At 51.3% G+C, this 11,375-nt stretch overlaps 6 protein-coding genes across 6 annotated transcripts; 5 read left to right on the top strand and 1 right to left on the bottom strand.

The window, feature by feature from the left end:
- Positions 1-161: 161 nt before the first annotated feature.
- On the top strand, positions 162-1,075 carry BU25DRAFT_204057 (uncharacterized protein). The gene is made up of 2 exons (XM_033701122.1): positions 162-485; positions 579-1,075. The coding sequence occupies exons 1-2, from the start codon at positions 329-331 to the stop codon at positions 731-733; spliced, it is 312 nt and encodes a 103-aa protein (XP_033556881.1). The 5' UTR covers positions 162-328; the 3' UTR covers positions 734-1,075.
- Positions 882-1,599, bottom strand: BU25DRAFT_204063 (DUF1294-domain-containing protein). The gene has a single exon (XM_033701123.1). The coding sequence runs from the start codon at positions 1,406-1,408 to the stop codon at positions 998-1,000; it is 411 nt and encodes a 136-aa protein (XP_033556880.1). The 5' UTR covers positions 1,409-1,599; the 3' UTR covers positions 882-997.
- A 51-nt stretch (positions 1,600-1,650) lies between these two features.
- BU25DRAFT_414935 (uncharacterized protein) lies at positions 1,651-2,933 on the top strand. Its single transcript, XM_033707414.1, has 2 exons — positions 1,651-1,969; positions 2,027-2,933. Exons 1-2 carry the CDS (start codon positions 1,792-1,794, stop codon positions 2,881-2,883), a joined length of 1,035 nt encoding a protein of 344 aa, XP_033556879.1. The 5' UTR covers positions 1,651-1,791; the 3' UTR covers positions 2,884-2,933.
- A 1,139-nt stretch (positions 2,934-4,072) lies between these two features.
- Positions 4,073-5,994, top strand: BU25DRAFT_462556 (uncharacterized protein; the record flags this gene model as incomplete). The annotated part of the gene is made up of 2 exons (XM_033710532.1): positions 4,073-4,743; positions 4,797-5,994. 2 exons carry the CDS (start codon positions 4,073-4,075, stop codon positions 5,992-5,994), a joined length of 1,869 nt encoding a protein of 622 aa, XP_033556878.1.
- Positions 5,995-8,397: 2,403 nt separating this feature from the next.
- On the top strand, positions 8,398-9,653 carry BU25DRAFT_434602 (uncharacterized protein; the record flags this gene model as incomplete). Its single annotated transcript, XM_033708869.1, has 4 exons — positions 8,398-8,613; positions 8,715-8,760; positions 8,807-9,429; positions 9,516-9,653. 4 exons carry the CDS (start codon positions 8,398-8,400, stop codon positions 9,651-9,653), a joined length of 1,023 nt encoding a protein of 340 aa, XP_033556877.1.
- A 368-nt stretch (positions 9,654-10,021) lies between these two features.
- On the top strand, positions 10,022-10,933 carry BU25DRAFT_494780 (uncharacterized protein; the record flags this gene model as incomplete). Its single annotated transcript, XM_033711801.1, has 2 exons — positions 10,022-10,059; positions 10,105-10,933. The coding sequence occupies 2 exons, from the start codon at positions 10,022-10,024 to the stop codon at positions 10,667-10,669; spliced, it is 603 nt and encodes a 200-aa protein (XP_033556876.1). The 3' UTR covers positions 10,670-10,933.
- Positions 10,934-11,375: the final 442 nt, after the last annotated feature.

Here is an 11,375-nt window from a genome sequence, read left to right as displayed (position 1 = left end):
GCGAGCCCTTGATGTTTGACGTTGACACTGAACGAACGTGAAACGAATACGAAAAAGACCCTGCGCCGTTCCTTCCGAGCAGTGTCCACATTTGCACATGCTTGCCAAGCTGAGTTTGAGAAGAGCTCGACGGGCAGGGGCTCGCAAGGAACGCGTTTGCAGGGGTCATTCATGGAGAAGTCGCAGATGACATCACATACATTAAAGTAAACTCCAAGAAGCCTGACGAACGGCTGTACTACATAACAATTCCTTTTCTTGCACTTCGCTTTATTTCTCACAGCACATCGATCACAAATCCACCTCAACACTATACACACATCTCACGATGACCGCCGCAACCTTCTTCACTGCCCTCGCCGGCGTCATCGCTGTTATGGGCCTTGCCGTCTTCCTCTTCGGCATCCCACCGGAGCTCAAGCGCAAGATAGAGCTCGCAGCACTCAAGACCATGGGCGAGAACAAGCTCTCCTACGTCGCCAAAGGTACGTTCCTTCATGAGCCTCCCACGATATCTACCACAGCCCCGCCTCACAGCCATTACCTTACGAGACCATTCACAAGCTGACACTCCCCAGACCAGATCAACAAGATCCCCACCTCTGATCGGACCGACCCCCTCCAGCTCAAGAAGGGCATCAGCAACCTTGCCGGTGGCGCAACACAGAACCCTCTCGGCGAAACAGCAGGCGAGGCTGCAGACAGTCTGACAAGCCCGTTCACCGGTCGCTAATATGCCTGTGTCTGTAGTGCGAGCTGCGAACAACGTATAGGATACCGTGCAGACCAGTGCAAGCATCGCGCAAGACTTGGTGCAAACATACTCGAACGGCGCGCTGGAGCGTGTGAAGACATTCAAAGGAGTGCCGAAGCAGGGTGCTGAGAAGGTGGAGCGAAAACTGGAGGAGACGCAGTGATGGCTTGGTCTACAATGAGTAACGACTGATGCAGTGCGGCGTTGGTGGAAACCCTCTTGCTTATTCATAGCATAACCTACCTACCACGTAACCTTACTTTGATCGCCGTACAAGAATGTCCACAACATTCCCTGCCATCCCAGCACAATGCCCCAGAACAGTATCAGAAATGACGTCTTTCTTGTCTTGTGTTGGAAGAAGTGCATCCCCACCAGCGCACCAGGCCAGCCGCCGAGAAGCCCCAGGAAATGCAACGTCAGCTCGCTGACCCGCCACTCCAAGTTTCGTGCCTGCATCTTATCGTACCCGTACGTAAGGAACGTCACGCCACTGATGAAGCATGTGTATGCGACGGGCAGGAGGGAAGACTTCAGCATGGGGTGGATGGTGTAGAGGCGAGCGAGGGTGACGGTTGGGAAGATGAGAGAGAGGACGCCGGCGAGTGTTGCGGGGGTTAGGGGGCGGTGGCGCGGGCGTGGGCGGGTTGGCATTGTGGTGTTGTGTCGTCGAGCAGAGGGAGAGGGATTTGGCTGGTGAGAGGGGTGTGGAGTTGAAATGGTGATGACGGAACGCGTTGTTTCGTCAATCTCCCGTTGGAGGGGCTAGGGATTAGCGTAGTATTAACAGCAACGGTTCGACATGCGTGTTGCTTCTACTGACTTGGACTCATCTTGATCGGAAGATCGATGAGAAATAAAAATTCTCCAAAGGATGACAGTTCATGTCGACTACGCTACGCACAATCGCCCAACACGGCTAGCGAGGCGTCGGTCACCGACAGACTTGAGAACCACCTCCTACCCTTGAAGTTCCGCTGGGCGTCATGCGTTGACCGTATCCAGCCTTCTGTCGACAGCTCAGAGCAGGTTGCAATATGCCCTTGCTAGACGTTATTCATCTCTTCTTCAAGCCAGCCGCGACGGTTGACGATGAGGACTCTATTCTCAGCAAAGAGTGGGACATGACGCTGCAGTATGTGCTGCATCAACCTCACCTATACGCTGCGTATACCTCGAAATTGAGTGAACAACATGAAATCTGGGTTTTCCTGGGTAAGTTCGCTGCTTAACATCCACGATTCCTTCGTTTTTGCTTATTTGCTTTGCTAGTCTGGGAGTCCTACGCCGGCCGTAACGACTTCTACCGTCAGACAACTGGTTTTGGCTTCATGGGCAATCATATAGCCAAGGCACCTTACGTTTACCTCTTTGGAGAGGATTCGTATGAAGGGCTCGATCACACGCACCAGTGGACTATCGACATCATCGGTGCAGAGGCTGGAGCTGCTAAAGGCTCGCAGAACACACATGATCCGAAGCAAAAACTCGACGTGCAAGAAGAGCAATTTGTTCAACTTTTGAGTCGGCATGACTTTGTGGCTCGACAGGAGAAGAAATCTATCTGGAGCTACTATGTGGACAGCCGCTTCGAAGATGCGATCGCCGCTCTCGTCAAGACAGAGAATCGCAGACATCAGGATTTGAAGTGCGGGTTGAAATGGAAGCAGTTTTCCATCGAGCTTCACAAGTGCGGCCAAACTCCATATCCAGCTTCTCCCCACGTCGGCATGCCTCTGAACATCGCAGACCTTATAAAAAAACAGCCTTGGGAATACGGTGTAATATTGCACGACCAGTCTTCACAGTACTGGGACACCGCGTATCCGATGAGTCTATCATTCCAGCCGATGATGGTACTCAGTAAGGCAAACATCTTCCTGCCAGAACGCGTGAATCGACAGACCGTGGAACCGACAACTGCTGACGAGTACGCCATGGCCATCATCTGCGTCAAGCTAAAGGTTGCGTCATTTGAGCTTGATAAGCACCTTGTAGAATCTCTACGCGAGTTAGTTGGACTCCAAGACGGCGTGAGCGGGCTACGCCAACTCAATCTTCTATTGAATTCTGATCAGAACAATGAGATAGTATTCCTCTCTGGTAAGTGTACTCTCGCCGTACCTTAAGCTGTGTCAATGACGTTGCATGTAGTATGGGATACTACTTCTGATCTCACAGACTATCGCCAACAACGCACAATCGATGAGAGCAAATCGCATGATGCCGTCGCCAGCTGCATTGTCACCCATTCTTGGGTCAGCGATGCACCAGAATTGCGGAAATTGAACTGGGAAGATATGCCTCTAACACCTGACAATCAAGCTTGGCAAGAAGTCGACAAGGTACTTGAAATAGTCAAGTTCAAACCTATGAAGGCTTTGACATCGGCCGAAAAGGAAACGTTCATGCTTCGAATCTATGATCTAACCAAGTAAGTTCCTCACTCTCCGGTTGACACACCATCGCAGTACTCATTCAAGCTAGCACCATGTCCTCCTTGTGGTCCGCAGACTCAGACATGGATGCGAGATCAGTAGTGTATGCGGAGGATCCGGTATGGACAGAAACGGGCGATGGCTCGTCAAGCTGCCTTTTAATGCTTGCTTGGGACGGAATCGACCAGCGAGCAGCTTGGTTGAGACGCTTCATTGCTGATAATTTTACTTGGACTGGTCATATCGCGCACACACTGGGGCTGATATCTTCCCACGTCGAATCTGAAAGTTACAAGATGGAGAGGCTATATAAATGGCAGCCACGATACGACACGCCACCGAGACGGGAAAACGGAAACGATGAGGATGATGACAGCGATCGAGACATGGGTTTTTGAGGTGGCTGAGATGACCCGATTTGGAATAGACATATCTCTATCAACTTTCATCTTCCGTGATAAATTTTTGGACTTTCAGTGCTAGATGCTAGAAAGCTGCGAGTTGACAACGGCATCTCCGTGAAAGTTCGTTCGCATTACGGTGAGCGTAAGCCGCACTACAGCGGACTTCGGAGCCAAACGTATCAGAACACATCCCCATAGAACGGAGTCCGGTAAGCACTGGCAAACTCTGAGCTTACGCCGCTTCCGTCTGATTGATCTACTTTGAAGGAAGCTTGGCAGGTACCGGACATCAAGGAAGTGCATCGCCGTGATTGTGTTGGGTCTTGATCCCTTGTCTCCGCCATGTCACTGCTCAGGTATATCATGCAGCCCAGCTGCTGCGTTCTTGTACTACATCTCACAGCATTTTTCTGATCCTTCTTTCGCCCTTTTGGACAGCTCTGGAGCTGTCGTTCATTCCTTTTCTCTTCAACACCATGAGGCTTTTTGGCGCAGATGTTCTCTGCACGGCACTGGTGCTGATCACCTGTGTCAATGCCTTCTCTTTCGAACTCTCAAAGCGGGCTTTGAAGTTTGACGAGTCCTGTAACACCAAGTATGGAACGCTTACCGCGAAGCAGTTGGTAGACAAAAGTATCGAATTCCAGCCCAAACTAGCAAAAGCTGGTAAAGACAGTCTGGACACTCTCATTGCGGCACTCGAGTACCAGAGTAAAGCTCCCGGCGCCAAGAAGCCTTCCGCCAGTAAAAGCGAACTGGACAAGATCATCGCTACCTACCGCGTTCTTTTTGGCGATATCCAGGCAAAGAACGACGATGGAACGCCGAATCCTAACTTCAGGAAAGAGGCAGCGGACCACATCGCCGCCATCAAGGTCACGAGAGACTCACTCAACCGCATGATGAAGCCTGGAAACCCGGATCTGATCATCCATTGCAATGACGACTGGCTCAGCGAAAGAGGTCCAAAGACCGCGGCACCCAAGCCTACTGCACCACTGAGCTCTGGCTCCAAGTACTTCTACGACATGGACAGGAAGCGATGGGTCAGCGTTAAAGGCGGAAAGCCTTGTCAGGGTAACAAAGCTGCGGTCACCACCATGAACAAGAAGTTATCTGGGGCGTCTCGTGAGAAGGGCCCGGAAAGGTGTGGCAGTGCCGTTAACGGTCGTGATATCATCGATTACTGACCATTTGCAGGGTCACGTTCTGTAAGGATTATTTAAAGCGGCAGCACCAGCTCGAGAAAGACAAGCAGCCTCATCTCTGGGACATCTCTACGACCAAACTTCCGGATACTTTCGCAATCTACACACAAACTGGCAAGAAAGACCAGACTCTTCCTTTCCATATATCGGCTTTCGGCAAAAAGATCGGAGCGAAGTGGTTTCACGAATTCATGCACACCGAGCTCTTCCACCCCGACTTGAACAAGTTCGCAGACAAGAAGGTGCCAGACTCGCAAGGTGGTACCGGCGGACTAGCATACGGGTTTGATGGCGCTGTCGGACTCGCTAAGCAGAAGGGAGGAAAGAACATCGCCGAGTCATCACGCAACATCGAAAACATTCTCTATTGGTCTTTGGCAATGTACTACGACAAGTGGTTGTGGAGCACAGGGAACCCTGAAGATCCCAGTAGTCTGACTACTCCCTCGGTCAAGTCTGCCAGTATTGACGAAGAAGAAGAGTCCCAAGTGGAAGCGGCAGCGAAGGGAGGATCAAAGAAGACCACCAAACCTGCAGATCCACCGAAAACTGAAAAGCCTGCTGATCCGCCTAAGACAAGCGCTGCAGTGCCACCTCCGCCGCCGTCTTCTCAAGCGCCTCCTCCACCGCCAGCAACGTCTTCAGCAGCAGCAGCAGCATCACCAGCTGCTAGCTCGCAAGTTGCACCACCCGTCAGCTCACAGGCACCAGGCTCCAAGCCTACATCAGCACCTTCCATCAGCACTCCTGTATCTGGAGCATCTACCCCCGTTTCGAGCTCCGATATCGCATCAATCAGCAGCCTCCCCCACTCTTCCTGCTCAAACACACTCTGCACCCTCCCCTCCTCCTCCGCCACTCCTACATCCTCCGAAGCCGTCCCCCAAGAAACCTTTGAATCCGAGCCCATGAACGCCGGCTCCATGACCGCGGACGAGATCATTGCCATCGCCGGATCGATTGCTTCGGAGCAGGTCGCTGCAATGGCGTTGTGGGACCAGGCGCTTGCGGAGATGGGGCTTCCGAGTGAGACGGTCGAGGGCGACCCGACGGCAAGTTTGGGCACGGGGTTGCCGATGGCGACGGGTAGTGCTGGGGGTGCGACGAACGGGACGTGGGAGATGCCGGTATTGAGGGCAAGGGGTGGTGATGGGAGGAGGGAGAGGAGGATGTATGATTATGCTAGCTGAGGAGGATGTGAGAACGTCCAGTGAAGATGAAAGTGGAAGAGATTCATGAGAATCTCTGAGGTTGTGATCAGGGCCGGATAAATAAGCTGATGCTCTTGCTATGTGTATGTGGTGATGAACAAGGTACAAGCTGTAAGCAAACATGCATCTTGGTTCTTCTTCAAGCAAAGTCATCAAGGACACCCGCTCAACGAAAAAGTAGAACTTGTGTACAATATAAACCAAGCAAAGCATGTGAGCGTTACTCGCAGGCGGACTTGTCACCCTCACGAGGATAACTCGACAGGAAGTTGCCCCAGTGGCATCTTGACCCCATCCCTCGTGTGTGCGTGGAGGCGTCTTGCATGTCGGCATGCCCGTTTCTGTCACGGTTTAGGGTGACTCCTGCCTGTTATACCTCACCTGTCATACCTCACCTGCCGTTAGGGTGACTGCCTCATTGCACTAGCGTTGTTTACTGTTGCTCACCCATACATACTGTTCGTAGCTTCATATAATACAACCCCAGTTCAATCCTTCAATTTTCCCTGTCTGCACACTATTCACAAATCGCAACAGTCAAAGTATTAACTTTTGCGAGTACTTTATTTTCAACAGTTATATGAGGATAAATAAGCCTCCGGATTCCATTTGAGTCGCTCTCCGTGTCACGAATCCGAACTGTGTTTGGAGTGGTGGATTTCGCGGAATCCAAGCTTGATCCTCAACACACGGGGGCAGGGAAGCATATGTCCCAGACTCCGTCCAAATGTAAGTGATCTTGTTGTTCGAATCTAAATCGATAGATTAACCCGGATTGCAGGACATCTTGCTGCCAGTTCAAGTCAGCACTGCTTCGCCTGCCAGGGGAGCTGCGAAATTGTGTCTACCACTCCGTCTTCAAAGACGAAGAATACAGGTTTGAGAGATACAGTTTTAACACTCAGAACTTTCTATACGCTCGTCAGCACGGCCAATCGCCTTGCTCTTTCGAGTGTCTGTCGGCAAATCTATGCAGAAACTGCACTCTTGCCCTTCACCACCGGTACCATCGTCTTCGATAACATCGAAACACTGGAGGAACTTACGCATCGACTTACGATATTGCAACGCTCCGCCATCCGAACAATGCGACTAAGTATGCCCTTGGGCAGTGCTAACATCGTCAGACTCTTCATACGCAAGAGTAGGAAACACAATCTTTCGCTACATGACTACCTCCCCGGTGTACACAAGGTTGAGGTCGAAACCATTAGCAGCTACACGGAAGTACGAAACAGGTTTTTCGGTTTGGACACGCACGCGTATCAATGAGTGCAAGAAGCGTTTCGAGGCGTGGCTGAGAGGCGGTGGAGGACGTCCTCGTGAAGTCCACTTTTGTGGATACGGCATGTACGAAAAAGCGTGTTTAGACCGAGAGTAGTTGCAGGATTCCTGTAGTTGTTGCTGAGAATTGCAACCACTTGTGGTGCTTCCAAATTGGGTTGTGACGTCATGGCGAGAACTTGTGGCGGACTTCAGAACTCTGAACAGCGGCATCAACAAGACCCGTACCACGACTACAACTTGTATCGTTTTGGACCAAATGGAACCCCCTTATTAGAGAACACGTTTCTTTTTACTTCTGACAATTGTATAATGGCTCTGGATGTGACAGACATACGGGACGATGCGAAAGTTCGACCAAGTAATCCAGCTTCACAACCTCACGCGATTTGACCCCCCAAAGACATTATCGCACGTCTGTACAAGGCGCCAAGTACCCGGCTCTGCCGCTTGATCTTATGTCAAGATATGGCGGAAATGCAAACGGCCTCCCAAGGTCTGCACTTCCCGGCTACAGCGGAGTCCAAGCGGAGCGAGGCCCTTGACAGGCGGAGGGGAGCCACCCACAACAGCCATTCCGCCCTTGTCGTCCATCTCTTGTGGTAGCTTGCCACTCTCCGGTGCTTGAGCGACGTAGATTGGTGCAAGTCCCGTGCACCACTAAGATTGCACATGTGTAAAGTTTTCCAGTGGAAGGAGCTAGCTCTTACGCGAGCCCAGGACCAAAGTTTGTTCTGGCAACCGTTGGAAGGCTCAGCATACGTCGATCCCGGCTGGTATTGCTCGTCGTAGATACCACCTACTCTTGGTGCTAGGGATAAAGAGATGGTAAGCTACGTATACCGAGCACAAGATCCCCTTCCAGCAAAGCTTCTCTACGAGCAACCCTACCTTCCTCACCACTATCTACTTTCGTAATGAGACATACAATGAGGGTCTCAGAGCCAGGCCGGCTTAGAGGGTATGACACAAAACAGGACTGGCAGCTCTGAGCCCGCCAATAATATCTCAAAGAAAGGCGCTGCTACACCGCCACTCGCGGACTCGGACATGGAAAAGGTTGAATCACGAAGAGAATGCAGCGTTTTGGATCCCGCGATGAACGAACAGTCCGATTACAAAAGGGTAGGAAGATGGCGGGCCTCCCTAATCTACATCACCAATCAACTGATAACCTATACAGCATATGTCCTGTTGCAATTCTTTTGCAGATACCCAACTGTTTTGAACTGCGTCGACTCCTTCAAGATTATCGGCGGCACATCTCTTGCTATCATCGTTGGCACAGCGTTCGTCCTCAACCCACCCTCACTTGTTCTTCGGCGGTTATCACTATGAGTATCGCGCTCAACAGAATCTCCAAGTACGCTGTATGTACAGTGGCCTTCATTGCCATCCCAACAGTCGTTTCATAGGTGTTGTGCATGCCACGCAAGATGACGTTCCTTGCTCATTTTGTCAGTAAGTTGACACCCTGGAGGTTGTCAGCAGATTTGACCCAATCTAGTTCCTTGCACGATTTCCATATTCAAGGCGGTGCTTATTGTCATGATCGCCCTTGGCGTCAGCGAGCCGGCCCGCGCACCACCTACTTGGGATTGCGAAATCGTCTTCTGGGGTAACCCCACGTTTGCTCAAGGCTTCACTTCCGTTCCGAATATCGCATTCGCCTATGCCGGCAGCCAGGCTTTCGTCACTGTCATGGCTGAGATGCGAGATCCTTCGAAGGACATCATGCTCTCGATGTACATCCTTCAGATCTTTGCCATTCCAATGTACAGCATCGTTGGTGCTGTCATTTGTGGTCTCACTGGACAGTATGTGGACAGCCCTGCGCTCGGGACGGCACCTCCCGTTCCAGCTAAGGTCGCATATGGCATCCTCCTCCCGACGCTAGTGGGAACATCACTCGTCTTCGGTCATACATCCATCAAATACATCTTCGCGGAGGTCATCAGTGTTTTGAAAATCAAGCACAAGTACGACAAGAATACCAAGCGCACATGGATCATTTGGATTAGTATTGGCACCGTTTTCTGGGTCCTTGCTTTCAACCTCGCCAACGCGATCCCGCTCTTCGAATTCATCTTGTCGATATCGTCTGCGATCTTCGTCTCATGGTTCACTTCGGTATATGAAGAGTCATACGGCTTTATTTGAATTGGGATGTGCAGTTCAGTGACTAGAGAAAGACCAGCATGGCGATCCTGAATTAGACTATTGTATTGTTGACATTGTTCATGAACTGCGCGGGACTCTGGGTATATATTGACCAGCTCATCGCGGCTTTCAATGACCCTGCATCCCCGGTCAATGGCCCTTTAACCTGTGCCGACAATAGTGTGCGGAGATAATTGGGCATTGAGGCTTGAGACAAGTTGGGGTATTGCTGGTATGTGCAAAAGGTGTGGCGAAGTTGCACTAGATCTTCCCCTCGGTCCATTGCCAGCTTTCTAGTACCACTACCTCTGTACACGCGATATTATGGAGTTTCACCATCTATGGGTAGATTCGGCTATCGTGTTCCATCGATGCAAGTCAAGTGAAAGGCACGTCCCAATCGGGTGTTGACGATATTGCACTTGATACTTGTTGCCACCGCACCCCGCAGCCACACCGCAACCACCAATTGACCCCCATCAACCAGTCTACTTGTAAAAGAATGAACCACACAACCTTCATGTCAAGTGCAGTTATCGTCCAGTGCGAGAACATACACACGATGGTTAAGACCAATGGCCTAGCCAAATTTGGTTCCAAGTAAGTCTCTTCGCACTCTTCTTAGCAGTTCGCTGATCTCAGGAGCTCTGCAAGTCTATCTCCTCTCCTACGCCTCCCCGCCGAGCTCCGCAACATGGTCTACATCTACACTCTTGGCGGCAACACATGGTCGATCAACATGGGCCGCGGTAGGACCAAGCCGCGCGCCGACAACGCCGCCAAGAACGCGTTGGCTCTCCTTCAGGTCAATCGTCAAATCTACGCCGAAGCCCACCTCTTCCCTTACCTCTACAACACCTTCGAAGGCCGCCACAACGGCCACTTGCGCGAGTGGGTCCAGTCCTTGCCAAGTACACACCGCAAGTCCATCACGTCCATCAAGCGCTACCAGCGCAGCTACCTCATCGAAGGCGCACAGGGTGTGGATGTTAGCCCGATTTTCTGGATGGATACCCCCACAATGGGTCAATGGAAGCTGAAGGGACTGAAGCGGATCGAGGTTGAGGTTGCGCTGCAGAAATGGGGTTGGAACAGCAATGAGGAAGAGACGAAGGCTGCAAAGGTGAAGGCGTTGGCCAAATTACGCAAGTTGTTGGAGGAGGAGCATCCGGGCGTCATTGTGAATGTTGTTCTGAGGCGTGGGTATTGAAGGAAGTAGCATATGCGGCGGCGCTTTGGCACGCTTTAGACTATGGTTCTGTATTTCCGGTCTAGATAGCGAGGGGAATGGTTGTCAGTGCTTGAGAAACCAAGGACCTCGTATTTGTCTTGAAGTTAGCTGTTTCTAGCTACGAGTTTGTGGAGAAAGATAGTTACGAGATCTGTCACCATGATTTATGATACTTAGATACATAGCGATGAAATGCTAACTGTATTATCGAGAAGCATGTCTCCTGTGTCAGGCAGGAGAACGGTGTTTGTTGATGTATGTTCGACGTAGTGCGACGCGTTCCTGACGCGCGAATTTAAGTGGGTCTCGACCTCTTCGCTGGTTGGTCAGCATGCGACCCCATACCCACTTTCCTGCGCCGAACTCCATCAACTTTCTCCTCAATTCTATTCCACTCTTGGATCTTTTGGGTAACCTAGGAAAATATGTATTTTCAACCTTTCTTTTACCCAAAGTCGCGCTTCAACTCCCCTAAGAGAGCATTCGTAGGGATCTCGCGGAAGCTTGGATAGTACCAGTAGTAAGCCGTGTTCATCTCCTGAGGGTAAGACTCCACCCTGGACTAGCGTTACCCCTCAGCCCTCGCGTCGCGCGCTTAGCCCCAGCTAGCGCGTAACTGACATCCATTGCCTGATTGGTCGGCGCAGTAGACTCCAACGTGGAAAACCTCGAAATCATCGAGCTG

The sequence above is a fragment of the Macroventuria anomochaeta genome, assembly GCF_010093625.1.
Source record: "Macroventuria anomochaeta strain CBS 525.71 unplaced genomic scaffold BU25scaffold_42, whole genome shotgun sequence".
Lineage (NCBI taxonomy): Eukaryota > Fungi > Ascomycota > Dothideomycetes > Pleosporales > Didymellaceae > Macroventuria > Macroventuria anomochaeta.
Note: the sequence above shows the minus strand (reverse complement) of the source record. Positions and strands in the feature narration are given on the sequence as shown.